Here is a 15,184-nt window from a genome sequence, read left to right as displayed (position 1 = left end):
GGAAAATTACTTTGTAAGGGCTGTAAAGTTGCAAGATATGCTCTTCTGTGACCCCCACCGAATATTATGTTTTTTTGTTTTTTTTTTGAGGGGGGCGGCGTCCAATTAGAACTTCTACTATGGGACGCTATACTTTCTATGTATGCCCCTGTCCGCAAGGAAATACCCAATGCTCCGGTCATGTGGTCTGTCTCTTAAGATTTATTAATTAAAATGTACTTTGTTTGCAGGACAACCCCTTTAAGTTTTTTCCATATGAGATGATAAAGAAAAACTTCCTCAATTGTGCACATTTTTTTTTAAATAAAGATCAAAGTTGGCCTGCGACTTTGTTCAATTTTTTAATTTTGTCCCTCTGTATTTGACCGACATCCCTGCCTTTAAAACCTGCTCACAGCATTTGGTTTGCTGGATTGCACCTCCCATGCTGACAGGCTAAGCTACCTCTGCTGGCACCCTGGCAGACCATGCTGCTGGTCCTAAGAGGCAATCTAAAGGAGAGCTCCATCCCCAGCAGGAAGCAGAGAGGCAAAAGAGCGGTGTGCTCCTGAAGATAAAACATTACTATAACACTTTAATGTGTATTTGTCTTTTTTCTCTTACCCAGATGGACCTCGCCCTAGCCAGAAGGAGGTGCTGACACTTAGAGCGTTCCTGCTCATCTTCATCAAGCAGTTGGTAATGAAGGTAATAGATATTCCTGAAAAATCTGCAGCCGAAATTAATTGCCACTGTGGGTTTGCAATGACTTCTGCCGCATTGCACTTTTCGGCACAGCCTTCATTTGGGACAAAATGCATGTTGGGGCTGCAGTCATCACAGACTGGGAGAATACGTCATGGGTGTATATGTCTGCTCTCTTTATCCTTTTGACATTCATCCTAGCTTTAAAATCCGTTTTGGCAATTAGCACTTTGTTGGGCATTGTTTGGCTAGTTCAGCTTTTCGGACTTTGTGGTAGTATTGTAATCTATGGATTGTGGCAAAGCGACTTGCTCGGCTCTCCCAGAGGCTGACCTAGAACACACGTCTCTGGTTGGCTTCCTGTGGGTTTATTCTCTGGCATAAACCACAGTCAGGGTTTTACAAAATAAACACGTCCTCTCTGGGATAACGGGAAACCTAAACATACAGTATAGCACAGTCCATAGGTGCGCGGGCATAGGTGACTGAGCATTTAACTTTGTTCAGCCACACCCTGCGGTGGAGATATGGTGAATGACTTTCCTCCCATCTGTCATTCACACAAAACCACTCCCTTTACAATGGTGTTTAACCCTCCAACACATAACGTGCTGGAGAAAAGTTGTTGGTTCAGTTCACTAAGGCTAGCAGCCGTAGAGAAACATGCCTCCCCTCACATATTACACCAGTGACTCTGTCTCAGGACATACTTAAATGACTTTTCCTGCCACAGTGCTACCTGACACATATCACAGTGAGGATAGGATTGGTAGTTATAGTTTCCACAGAATATCTACTTTATATGTGTATGGGTGTTAGCATTTTGTACGCTATTCCTATTAATTAAATTGGTGTATTGTTTAATTAGCTGAATTGTTTATCGGGGACCCTATATTTGTGTTTCAAGTTTTTACTATCTTACAGGATTATGGTGTCAAAGAAGATGAGCTGCAGGCAATTCTCAACTACCTTCTGACTATCCATGAAGTAAGTAAACGTTTCTTTGAAAATAAAATGGTAAAGCGGTGTTGTGCAGTTTGGCCACTAGGTGGCATTGTTTATTGGAGTTCCTTTTCCTTTATACTAATGTGGTCACCAGTGGTCGTGTGATTTACACTAATTTGTTAAATTAAAAAAAATGCCAATGTTGTGCTATTAATGCTGTACAAGAGGTTATAATGGGAAGTATCACCACTGTACATCTTTGCTTTTCTCATTTGCTATACTTTCTACTTAGGATGACAACTTGATGGACGTTCTGCAGTTACTTGTTGCACTGATGTCTGAACACCCAAGCTCAATGATTCCAGCTTTCGATCAAAGAAATGGAATGAGGTGCAATAAAATTCTTTAGTTTTGAGCCCGATTCATCATTGCCTTTTGCACCATTATTTTGTTAGCACCCAATTCATTATTCTATTGGCGCTATTTTTAAGTCCATTTTATATCTCCTTATCTATTTTGCTTTCTGCTTTGTCGGCGAAGTCTAACAATTCCAGCTCTTTTTGCCTTGTTCATCAACTGCGACTCTTTTAAAATGTGAAAAATTTGATGCAATTTCACTCTTTTCCCCCCGATATATTTTCAAGTATGCGAAAATGTTGGCACAACTTTGCCACTTTTGGCACCGAAAGTCGCAAACATAGTTCAAGACTTTGTGACAAATTTATGAATCACTTGCGCCATGTTGATGAATTTCGCACCAAAAATGGCAACTAATACTACAAGACTAAAAAGGAAAATTACTTAAAAGAAAGAAATGATGCAAATGATGAATCGGAACCTTTAGTCCCTTAATTATCTGAGATTTGTTTAACTCTTACATATTTTTATTTTTTCAAATATTAAAGGGTCGTATATAAACTGCTGGCATCAAAAAGTGAAGGAATCAGAGTCCAGGGATTAAAAGTCCTGGGATATTTTTTGAAGCACTTGTCACCGAAGTAAGTGAGACAGTTACGACAAGGTATTGTAGGAGCTACTATAATGCAGGTGAATTGATTAGTATGTTGAGGTCATGCAAATGCCAGGTATTGTACAGATTCTGCCATCAGGTTGTGCTTCATCACATTCATATAAATGCCCTGTCAAAATCGGCAACTTTTTTTTAATTTCTTTTTTAATGAATAATAGTTGTTGTAGGAAGTGTATTATTGTCACACACCTCCTCATGCTGTGGATTTTTCCTTTTTTAAGATTAGGGCTACACATGTGACCTATAGTTTGACAAGTGTTGTGCAACTTATCACAGTTGGACCTCTCATACAATGACTGTGATGGGAGGGGTATTGTGAATTGCGGCACGACTGTCACAGAAATCCGTATTTGTTAAATTGTTACTCACAAGCTGCACAAGACTTTGTCACTATACACTCCAGTGTCACTCCTCATATGAACAGCAAAGTGGATTTCCCATAGAAATTAATTTAAAGGGTTTTCCAAGAGGATTTTATGCAGGTTTAAAAAAGGATTTTGGAGGGAATATTCTTTAAAAAAAACAAACAAAAAAAACCCTCCTAAAAAAAATTCTGTGTGCACATTGCAGATTCCAAAATATATAACATAGCTTGGATCTGCTGGTACTGAACCCGGGGTCAGCTCATGAGTCTTCCTACATTCCTTAGCGATCTATGATGAAAAAATACTGTACATCATAAGTCGTTAAATAGCAGTTCACACTAATGAGCTAATTGGCAAAACAGTCCCGAATATCTGCCATCTTGCTGCACTGACTGAAGCCTATCCTAAAATAATTTTTAGGTGGGTGCCTGTGAAAGACCTTCCTAAATCCCTTTAATTAGCAAATAACACTCGTTTTGTCTAGAAAACTGTCATAGACTGCTGTGACCCAGGGTCCCTGTGAGCATGGGCCGTAGGGAGAGCCGCTGCTGTAACCTGCTGATAGCTTGGCGGTACATGGTATAGGATATCCCAGGTCACAAGAATGCGCTAAAGGCCAGAGTCTAATAAAAATGGTAGTCCTAACACAGTTCTTTTATTATAAAACCTTATATCAGCTAGTTTAAGAAGCTTGAATATTGGATTATGCTAGTTTTCTCTCTTATTTTTCTACAGGAGGAAAGTGGAAGTTATGCAGGGCCATGGATTGTTCTCTCTTTTGTCTGAGAGGCTAATGCTTGAAGCAAAAACCATCTCCGTTACAACTTACAATGTTTTGTTTGAGGTAATGTCCAAATAATTTGTCATCCAGATGCCTATACCCCTGGTTGGCACAGCTGCTGTTCCTCCAACTACCTCTTGCAGATTTTTAATTTGGGGACTATGATTAGACTCCAACATGTTGAAATCTAGCCTGCCTGATTCTTCTTTCTCCCCATATCTGTTGGTGGGGTATGGTCGGTACTGCCCACTAGTGGGTTTGGCTGACTTTAATCTAATGTTCATGGAGATCATTGTATTTCCTACTGAAAGTACAATGAATAGGTTCCTGTGCTACCATCTCAGTAACAAATGTGGATTTCTTAACTGTTTTTGTTTTTCAGATTCTCATAGAACAAATCAGCACACAAGTGATACATAAGCAACACCCGGACCCAGACTCCTCAGTCAAGATCCAAAATCCCTGTAAGTAAAAAATAAATAAATATATATAAATAAAAATAATGTTATGGGCTTTGAGTGTGTAATGAGCCCAGTGACAGACTCCTGAGTTGCTCAGGCGCATTTAGGGATGCCGACTCTGAGCGAAGAGGTCATATGCGAACCTCTCTTACTGGACTGTTTTGGGTGCCCCATTGTCTGGATCTGTCTTCTTAGTACTTGGATTATTGTTTATGGTGTTCAGCAAGGAATTGAAGGTTAAACAGTATGATTTTTTACATTTTGGTATGGACTTTGATTATTATGTCCTCATTTGGTGCTTGGTGTAGCTCGGTCTTAAAGGGAATCTATCCGAAGTATCAACCTTCCTAAACAGTCTACATGGGCATGCCGGTCATAGAAAGTTGAGTAAAATGTACCTTGATATCTGCGATCCGATGTCTTATTCCAATATGTAAGTGAGACACAGACAGAGATCACCCTGAGAATCTGCCTTCAGAGCTGATTATAGATGAAGGGGGTGTTACCGGTCTTAGACATGTTATGACTGACAGTCTCCTCTCCTGATCTCTCTGCAGAGCTGAGTGTGATTATAAACCGCACAGTCTGGCAGATCTGAATTTAGTCTCTTTATGGACTCATATAAAAATACATTTTTGGAGAATATACATAACTACGACCTATTAGCTGATTTCCAGAATAACTGTTACGTGCTTGGGATTGGTCACTCTTTAGTTAACGTTGAGTTGGGGTGCCTGTAGGTTGACCCTTCTCTTCCTAAAGCTGGTATTAGGATGCTGTTTCTTAACATTGATTGTGTTTTCCTATAACAGAAAGTGGGCTACTAGTGCTGCGATCTATCCTGCGAATAAGGAAGCCACAACACTGGTTTTGTGATGCGCTGCCCTGCATAGAAAAATAAAATGTGTTGGGGTTGCAGCACTAAACCGTGTCTTCACTTTCAGGGTCTTTGGTGGGCCTGTGGGTGTGACCGGCACCGATTGGAGAGATGTCCTAGCTTCTTGACCTGATTGTTGTGTTTCTTATGGCCTTCATACCATAGATCTTTTGTTTTATTTCCCATGAAGAGAGGAGCAGAGTAAAAGAAAACAATGGGTCTTTCCAAAGTTTGAGGCAGATCATGATGTCCGTCACCAATAAACAAATGAAGTCTTGTCTGAGGTCTGGAGGCTCGCACAGATAGGACTTGGCTTGTTTCCTTCCTTGGTGAATCTGTATTGTTGAGTGTTGATTCTATTAAGCAATAAGATAATGAGTGAGGCCGACATAAGGCTTGGAAATCCTACATAGTCTCAGGACAGAGATTTTATACACTCTTGTATACTGTTGGCTGTCACGGATCTTGGTTACCAATTCTTAGGCTCTGGGATTATACATTGGCAAGATTTATAAGGCTGCAGAGTTTGGGATGGAAATGATTAATCCTCTCACTCTTTTTATCCTGCATTTTCCTTGGCAATATTCTCGTGTTCACAGGTTTTAGCGGAGTGTTTGGAATGAATCAGCATGTTATGTGGCAGAAATTTTCTGTGGGGTTTTATTTTCTTTTAATCTTGACTCCTCGCATATAGAAAGCATCTGTCTGATAGACTGACATCTCCATTCCGTGAACTGGGACAATATCCATGATTGACGGCGTGCTGGGTGCCTGCTATTCGTCTTGTTGAGTTTTGATAGTTACAAAAAGATGCAAATATTGACCTAGTGCTCTGCGATTCAGATGTCTGTGCCGCATAAATAATACAAAGTCAGTTTTTGCTCCCGTGTCACCATAAAGAATTGCCTGCAACCAGCAGACATTTTATTTTGTGCAGAAATTTTCATTCTAAATATTTTTTTTACTTATTTTTTTTTATGATTTACACGTGTGTGTGTGTGTGTGTATATATATACACTACTCAAAAAAATAAAGGGAACACTTAACGGAATATAACTCTAAGTAAATCAAACTTCTGTGAAATCAAACTGTCCACTTAGTAAGCAACACTGATTGACAATCAATTTCACATGCTGTTGTGCAAATGGAATAGACAATAGATGGAAATTATTGGCAATTATCAAGACACGCTCAATAAAGGAGTGGTTCTGCAGGTGGGGACCACAGACCACATCTCAGTACCAATGCTTTCTGGCTGATGTTTTGGTCACTTTTGAATGTTGGTTGTGCTTTCACATGCGTGGTAGCATGAGACGGACTCTACAACCCACAGAAGTTGCTCAGGTAGTGCAGCTCATCCAGGATGGCACATCAATGCGAGCTGTGGCAAGAAGGTTTGCTGTGTCTGTCAGCATAGTGTCCAGAGGCTGGAGGCGCTACCAGGAGACAGGCCAGTACACCAGGAGACGTGGAGGGGGCCGTAGGAGGGAAATAACCCAGCAGCAGGACTGCTACCTCTGAGTTTGTGCAAGGAGGAACAGGAGGAGCACTGCCAGAGCCCTGCAAAATGACCTCCAGCAGGCCATAAATGTGCATGTGTCTGCACAAACTGTTACAAACCGACTCCATGAGGGTGGTATGAGGGCCCGATGTCCACAGATGGGGGTTGTGCTCACAACCCAACACCATGCTGGATGCTTGGCATTTGCCACAAAACACCAGGATTGGCAAAGTCGCCACTGGAGCCCTGTGCTCTTCACAGATGAAAGCAGGTTCACGCTGAGCACATGTGACAGACGTGACAGAGTCTGGAGACTCCGTGGAGAGCGATCTGCTGCCTGCAACATCCTTCAGCATGACCAGTTTGGCAGTGGGCCAGTAATGGTGTGGGGTGGCATTTCTTTGGAGGGCCGCACAGCACTCCATGTGCTCGCCAGAGGTAGTCTGACTGCCATTAGGTACCGAGATGAGATCCTCAGACCCCTTGTGAGACCATATGCTGGTGCGGTTGGCCCTGGGTTCCTCCTAATGCAGGACAATGCCAGACCTCATGTGGCTGGAGTGTGTCAGCAGTTCCTGCAAGATGAAGGCATTGAAGCTATGGACTGGCCCGCCCGTTCCCCAGACCTGAATCCGATTGAGCACATCTGGGACATCATGTCTCGCTCCATCCACCAATGTCACACTGCACCACAGACTGTCCAGGAGTTGGTGGATGCTTTAGTCCAGATCTGGGAGGAGATCCCACAGGAGACCATCCGCAACCTCATCAGGAGCATGCCCAGGCGTTGTAGGGAGGTCATACAGGCACGTGGAGGCCACACACAATACTGAGCCTCATTTTGACTTGTTGTAAGGACTTTACATCAAAGTTGGATCAGCCTGTAGTGTGTTTTTCCACTTTAATTTTGGGGGTGACTCCAAATCCAGGCCTCCATTGGTTAATAAATTTGATTTCCACTGATGATTTTTGTGTGATTTTGTTGTCCGCACATTTGTACAGAACAAAGTATTCAATGAGGATATTTCATTCATTCAGATCTAGGATGTGTTATTTGAGTGTTCCCTTTATTTTTTTGAGCAATGTATATAGAAATGTGTTGGGGCTTTGGTAATTGCACAAATCCAGTAATGAAAGTTTACTTACTGCCGTTTGAATGTCAAGAAATATATTGAAATTTTATTTTTTACTTTTATTAATAATAAAATTTATTATGGGTAATCATGACGTTTTCCAGAGGTTGCTAGCTAAATTGGTCATACACCTTCAGCTAGAAAGCTTGTCCCAACAACAGCGATTACACGCCACCTGCAAATGCACACCCGACTCAGTTTAGCCCAGTGTACTTGTGTTCTCATGGAAGAGAGGGGATTAATCTGATGCCAGGCTCCTGGTAGTGACTTAAAGGGGTTTTCCCACGAATACAATACATTTTAATCAATAGATCTTGGAATAATAAGTTCCACAATGGGATGTGCTAAAAGAAATGTTCCTGTGCTGATATAATCTTATAAACGTGCCCCTGCTGTGTAATGGCTGTGTCTGACCGTGCAGGGACATCTCCTGGGCAGGGGAGGACGCAAAATAGATTATACAGGCTGGACAGCAAGGGATCACAAAATTCTTTCTGTGAGGTAAAATGTTTAAAAACAGGCAGGGAGATGGTTTAACCCACAGAATCAGCTGTGATCCCCTGCTGTAATGTCTGTATACTCTTTTCCTTCCTCCCCTGCCCAGGAGATGTGGTATGATCAGACCATGTCCCTGTATGGTCAGACACAACCATTACAAAGTACATAGCAGGGGCACATACATAAGATCTCAGAATAGGAACATTTTTTTTTATTCATTTTAAATATCCAATTGTGGAAATTATTATTCCAAAATATTTGGATAAAATGTACTTTGTTCATTGGACAACCCTTTTAAGTCACCTTAGATTAAAGGGTATAGCATGCCCGATACTGGTTTCCCCCAAAATCTGCTATTGGAGTAAAGTCTATATCAAAATTGTCAGGATTGTTTAATATTCGTATGTATTGCTGCCATAGCTTCCTTATAGGAGCAATGTTTTCATTCTGCTATTTTTCTTCAGTGACTCTTAAAGTTATCGCTACTCTCCTTCGGAATTCTCCTCCATCCCAAGAGGTCATGGAGGTGAGGAGGATGTTCCTCTCGGACATGATAAAACTTTTTAATAACAGCAGAGAAAACAGAAGGTATGTGACTTAACTTTGTACTGTGAGACCACCTATATTGTAGCTATGCAGATCAGATCAGACACCAAAGAAAATCATATTCATATGAATTCATTGTATAAACACTGAAGACATGGGAAAATCAAGACACGAGAAATCTGGAAGAATCGGGTTAAAATAATGTTATAATGAAAAACATGGTTTCATAGAGAAGCATGTAATGAAATCCTCTGTATATAATGCACGGAGTTACCCCAAAGACTCTATACCTGCTGGTGGTCTGTGGCACCTGTACCAGAGCCCTGCAAACTTCCTCCTACCTGCCAGGATAGCTGACGTAATGTTGTCATTGTATGACACACACATAACATCGTGCCAGTCTTGCTAATCAGAATATATGCTGGGATTTCAGGAAGTGGTAGGAGTAGGCTCGCAGGGCTCCGGTCCGGCGGCCATGGACCGCTGATGTGCCTGGTGAAGCAGGATCTTGTGAATTTGTTTGCTCCGTACTACTTCTAGAAGAGCAAGTGCATATTCACACCGTCCACAGCTTCCCCACCTAACACCTAATGCATTTTGTGCCAATGTGTATGTGAAAATAATGAATGAATAAATATTTATATTGAGATTTGGGTCTGGTATGAATACTTTCTAATATATGTGGTCTGGTAGTTTGCTGTGCATATGGACCTGTTACCCCTGTGTGGGCAGTCTGTTTCGGTATCTGTGTGGGCAGTCTGTTTCGGTATCTGTGTGGGCAGTCTGTTTTGGTATCTGTGTTGATGGGTTTAGTTTGCATGTTAGAAATGTTGCAGCGGATTTTCATGTACATGGGTTTCTGCCCACCATATTCAATATTGCTAAAATAACTAAAAAATGTTTACTGGCCCTTCTTATCCCTGCCCTTCCAGCCCTATATAATCACCTCCCCCCACCAGTCTTCTGTGTACCCCGCTAACACAGTGATGTCACAAATTCCCTAACATGACAGGTGTAGGCAACCTCTAGCCTCAGTGGTTGATTGTGACACATTGGCTGTTTTTCTCATTAGTGTAAGTCAGCATAATCTCACATTTAGAAATGTACAACGTTCATTGTTTAGATATTATTATTATTATTTAGACGTACTAATCTCTTTGGTGTGTCCCTCATGTTCTTTCTGCAGGAGTTTGCTGCAGTGTTCAGTTTGGCAAGAATGGATGCTCTCCTTGTGCTATTTTAGCCCCCAAAACACAGAGGAGCAGAAGATTACAGAAATGGTCTTTGCCATCTTTCGCATCCTTCTCTACCATGCAGTGAAATACGAGTGGGGTGGCTGGCGTGTTTGGGTGGATACAATCTCAATCACTCATTCAAAGGTAATTGTGTAAACTCTTTTCTTGTCCTATAAACATTAAATGCATATTTCTATAGTGAGGACCTGTGAGGAGATGCTTCCTGATCGCTGTCATTGCTTTGCCGTGGCTTTGTTGCAGGTGTTTCTTTCACATGCTGACATGGCAAACAGAGCTGTGTTCTTGCCTCGTCGTACTGCTTTCTAATTTTTGGAGTGTTTTGGCTTCTCTGTGCATTTCCTTATGTGGCTAATAGGGTATACTTTCAGCACATAGCGTCTGTTTCTCACAGTGGTTGGCCCTATCATTGTATATCACATCATTTTCGATGGATCATAAAAATGTAATATTTAATATAACAGCTGTTTGCATGCTGTAAAAACTAACTATCCAATGAAGAGTTATGCCATTTTCTTGCTTTTATTTCTTAGTATAGTAGCATCTGGTGTCAGTTGTCTGCATAGTGATCCACTCTCAACTGCAGAGCAGCCAATAGAAATCCATTTCTTCTTTCCTTACTGTTTTTATGGGCTGCTTGCAGTTCGTAGGTGATCACTATGCAGATCACTGGCTGTGGGGAATGTGTGACTAGCAGCAATTGGCTCCTTTTTTAGACTTGCATCATGTTGCTGTACACTGGATAAGTAAGCATCATAATTCTATAATATTTTCCATTTTTTTATGGTTTGTGCAGTTGATGTGGTAAGGATGAATGAACCCCTTTAACTACTTCTAGATTGCCCAAAACCTGTAAATGTTAAGGCAGTTCACTCTCTACTCTGCACTGACGTTCTTAAACTTGTGCCAGATTGTACAAGATATTTACCTTCTCAATCGCTGTATACACAGTGCTGAATGAGCTCTTGTGTATATAGGTTGACCTAGTGGTCATGTGATTGCTGGGTGTAGGGAGGAAACAGAAGCTGCTGGATCCTAGGAGATCCAGGCATAAGGCTGAAATTCCTCTATAACTGGGGCTAATATGCTAACTCCAATTACAGGGGAAATATGTAAGAAGGAAGACTTGCCTAGGGACAGGTGCAGAGCTCCGGCGCCGGAACTGCCAGGGTCTTTGCCCAGTGTTGCCAGGGGACGGGATTAAGAGTGCACGGGGGCCTTCCTGGTCAGTGCTGGGGGACAGAGGAGAGGGACGGAAGAGAGGAAGTCAGGTGTCTGGGCTCGCGCGAAAGAGGCAGTTGGTTGTGGAGAGCAGACCGGCAGTTGGGGAGGAACAGTCTGTCCTGCCGACAACGAGAGAGAGAGGCGTGCTGCCCTGTCCTCGGTGAAATAGAGACGTGCTGATCTGTCTGCGGTGACGGACGAACGGGTGACACAGCATGGCGCAAAACAAGGGGCGTGCTGTCTGTACCGGGCCTACAGAAAGTGATCGTTCAGTTACCTGCATCACCACAGTTTTCCAGACATCTGACGATGACTTATGGGTGAGGACGCACCCGGGATTAGTGATCCTGACGCTGTTTGTTGTAGGCCGGAGGAGCTTGCTACGGCTCTTAAAGGAGTCGTGACCGCTTTCGTGTGGTCAAAAGGACTGGGGGCCCAGTGGGTGAGACCCGAGACCGCCCACTGCCGCCAGAAGACGGACACCCTCCGGAGTGAGTGTCTGAAGACGGACGTAGTTATCGCTAAAGGACAGATACGTGCAAGCCTCCAGTAATCTACCTTCTCTTATTCAGCCTGAACTTTTGAGACTGCGCCATATTGTTCATCCTTTTCGTGTTCTAGTTAAACCACAATCGTTTATAGTCCTATTTTACTGTTTTATTGTTGTTACTTAAATTTACACTCACTGCGTGGAGAAACCAAATCTTGAATTAAACCTCTGCCATACTCTCTGCGTGCTGTGTGCGGCATCCGAGCCTTTTAACAAATAAGCAAAAAAAAGAATGTATTAATATTTTAAAATGCCCCCCAAAAGTTTTTTGTGGAAGAGTGGGTGTGAAATAAAAAAGAAATAATCATATATAAAAAAAAGAAAAAAAAAAACACTGCCAGTCTGAATTGGTCTTTCTAGCCATGCCCCATTGAAAAAAAATCTCATATATAAAAACTCTATGTAAAGGGGAGCACAATTTTAAAATAGCTTTAGCAATCCTTTGTGGTACTTAAATTTTTTTTTTTAAGCCACAGATTTCATGAATTAAAGGCAAAATTATTTTGATATTTAAACTAGAATAATTATAGATCCGTTAAGTGCATGTATGACACAACCTAAAAATATGCCTGTTTAGCAATGGGGTAAAATGGCTCACTACTGAACTGGCTAAAGACTGTGCAACTTGCCATAAGGCGACGTTTTTTGGCTTACAAATACTGATTGTATGAAAATTTGCTGCTTGTGATTTTTTTGATGATGTTACTCTCCACAAGGAGAAATATTACCCCATAGCCTCCCTCCCCAGCCAAATCAGATCTCATACTTTGCACCGAGGAGCGGCAATACCCCGAAACACTGTCTGAAAATTGGAATTCTAGTTTGGCTTTTATCCAAAGTCATATTGCCGGGCTCATTAAAGGGTCAATAGTGACTGACTTGTAGGATTGCGGCTTCCAACAAGTGGTGCAATAGAGTTCTAGACCTCTTCCTCTCTGGAGAGGCTATTTGCATATTTAATTTCCCAGAGGAGCATTGGATGGCAAATAAGTCTCCTTACATTGGCATCCCAGGGCTGGTATGTCGCTCTCCCCAAGGAGAACATTACCCCATAGACCTCAAAGAAGTGTAGTAAAAAAAATTTAACCTCGACATGCTGTGTGCAGTCTGCTCCACTAGGTGGTGCAGTTGTGCTACAAATCGACATGTAGATTGCTTTTCCTGGCGGAGCACAGCTCTGCATTTAACATTTATTTTACTCTGGGTTTAGCTCTAAATATTCTTTCATTGTTTAAAACATTATTCAGTTTTTTGTATAGTGTGCTGTACATCTCTCACTTTTTTTGTGTGTTACATGGAGCACTTAAAACTTTTCTATGTTACCGCCAGTGAAGTCATTACCAGCACGGCAACCTCCGCAATTAGCTCTTTCATTATATGAGAACATGTTTTGGCCCTTGGGTAACTGCTGCAAACACCTTTCTCTGATAAAGGAGCGAATGTCCTAAATTGGAAGGGCTTTGCAGGGCTACATATCAAAATACGTGCTTCTGCTATAAAAAGCCAAAGAAACTCAATTGCAATTTTATTGTCCAGTTTGATAGATTTGCTGCCACCTTTGTAGCAGGCTAGCTGTTTGTCAATGTAACCTTCTCCTCCCACAGCTGCAGCACACTTTATAAGCCGTAGCTGCTTCCCAAGCAAAATTGCTGCACCCTGCTTCTTCTTTTTTTTTTTTTCCCCTAAAATTGGTTTTGTTCTTACATTTTCTCCTAGGAAAATTTTTTCTTTTTCCCTAACTCGTGTGCTTTCATTTACTCCTGGTAGCTTAGTATTTTTTTTTATTTTTATGTAAGCACCTCTATGAAGATTTCTAATTCTATTTACAGTCCTATTTTTAATAAGATGTGTACATTTTTGCTACCATATACATTTTTTTCTAATTTTACGTATCCTACGGTTACATTTTTCAATATTCCACATGATCGTTAGTATTACATATATCCATAACACGGCTACTGCGTTAATGCTGTGAAATTGCTTCCAATTTCAGTGTATAAATGTTAATCTAAATGCACCATAGGAAACTATTTTGTTTTTATGTTCTTATTTGATTAGCAAGTTTTAAACATATGTGCCCTTTGACATTTAAACCCCAAGGTCCGTGAACAGGGCGCGGAATACATTTTTACTGACTGCCTTTGGCTGCTTTTTAAACGGCTTTCCCTAAATGGTGTCCTTATGAAATATATGTAAATCTGCACAGACTATGATTAAAGAAAAAAATCACATACATGATATAAATGTAATAGAGGGAAAAAAAAATGTTTCAGTGTGAGAAAGTGATGGGCTGGTAGTACTTGATGCCTGTATGGATTGCTTCATTTTTATCTGCATTATTGAAGTCTTTTTGTTTGACATTTCCAAGCGGCATGCAAGCTAGCAGATTTCTGTACAATGTGTGGAATGTAAGAACAGTTGTGTTTAGTGTACAGACCCAGATTTGCGGAGACCGTTCCAGCGGTGGGGTAAGGTTGGGAAGTTAAGTGAGCTATCATTATCCAAGCATCTGTAAGGCTTTGACGAGCTCAATTATTTCCAGCCCTCTCCTGCAATATGCCCTTGTGGCACGATGTAAAAACATGTCTTGCTACAAAGAAAATATCATTTGCATTCGTATCAGAAAAGATGCCGATATGTAATGTGTTTTTTTTTTTTTTTCTTATTCAGCTTGAAATAACTAAAGACAAAGGACAAGCTGATTCCTTTGTAGTTATTTTAATTTCCTGGAAATATAATATTTCTCTTGCGTGTTCCATAAACTGTTGCATGTTTTCTTTATACCGATCATTCCAGCAAAGTGAATGGTAAATGCAGCTGTGGCGTTTCCTTTTCGAGCGCTCGGCAGTGGCTTTTCTCTGTCCGCACAAATAGATGAGTGCCAGGGTTTAATAGGATTCTATAGTGCAGTGATGCTTTGCTTCTAATGTAGTAAAATAGAACAATTGTGTCATTTCTATGCAATAATCCCATTGTTGAACCAGTAGAAATATCATGTGAAGTACAGTATTGCTAGCAAATAATCCACTCCGTACAGTGCCGTGCACACTCTCCTGACACCTTGTCTCCTGGAGGGGGCTGTGTTTGCTCTTTCCTATCTGCAAGTTCTTGACCTTGTTGTTGATATCAGCAGGGAAGGATAATTCTAGTCAACATACATTTCCATCTGCCTCAAGAAAAGCTGACGAATTTGATCAGCGGTTATGGTGGAAATGCTGGATGAGCCCCCCCCCCTCCCAAAAATCCAATCCCTTCAGCATAAAAAAAACTAAAAATAAAAATTAAAAATTGCGATTATGTAGTTAATGGTTAATTTTCCTAATAAACTTAATTGCT

At 41.2% G+C, this 15,184-nt stretch overlaps 1 protein-coding gene across 3 annotated transcripts in view; it reads left to right on the top strand.

Moving 5' to 3' along the window:
- LRBA (LPS responsive beige-like anchor protein) overlaps positions 1-15,184 on the top strand; it is a 646,348-nt gene that overhangs the window by 64,225 nt on the left and 566,939 nt on the right. For all 3 annotated transcript variants that reach the window (XM_073642521.1, XM_073642520.1, XM_073642519.1), the window contains exons 14-21: positions 608-687; positions 1,609-1,671; positions 1,922-2,019; positions 2,535-2,627; positions 3,760-3,868; positions 4,188-4,269; positions 8,740-8,863; positions 10,008-10,200. In XM_073642521.1, the coding sequence (XP_073498622.1) occupies positions 608-687; positions 1,609-1,671; positions 1,922-2,019; positions 2,535-2,627; positions 3,760-3,868; positions 4,188-4,269; positions 8,740-8,863; positions 10,008-10,200 (842 nt within the window). The remainder of the gene's footprint in view (positions 1-607; positions 688-1,608; positions 1,672-1,921; positions 2,020-2,534; positions 2,628-3,759; positions 3,869-4,187; positions 4,270-8,739; positions 8,864-10,007; positions 10,201-15,184) is intronic.

The sequence above is a fragment of the Phyllobates terribilis genome, unplaced genomic scaffold, assembly GCF_046119375.1.
Source record: "Phyllobates terribilis strain yellow unplaced genomic scaffold, ASM4611937v1 Scaffold_1__5_contigs__length_1240528914, whole genome shotgun sequence".
Taxonomy (NCBI): domain Eukaryota; kingdom Metazoa; phylum Chordata; class Amphibia; order Anura; family Dendrobatidae; genus Phyllobates; species Phyllobates terribilis.
Note: the sequence above shows the minus strand (reverse complement) of the source record. Positions and strands in the feature narration are given on the sequence as shown.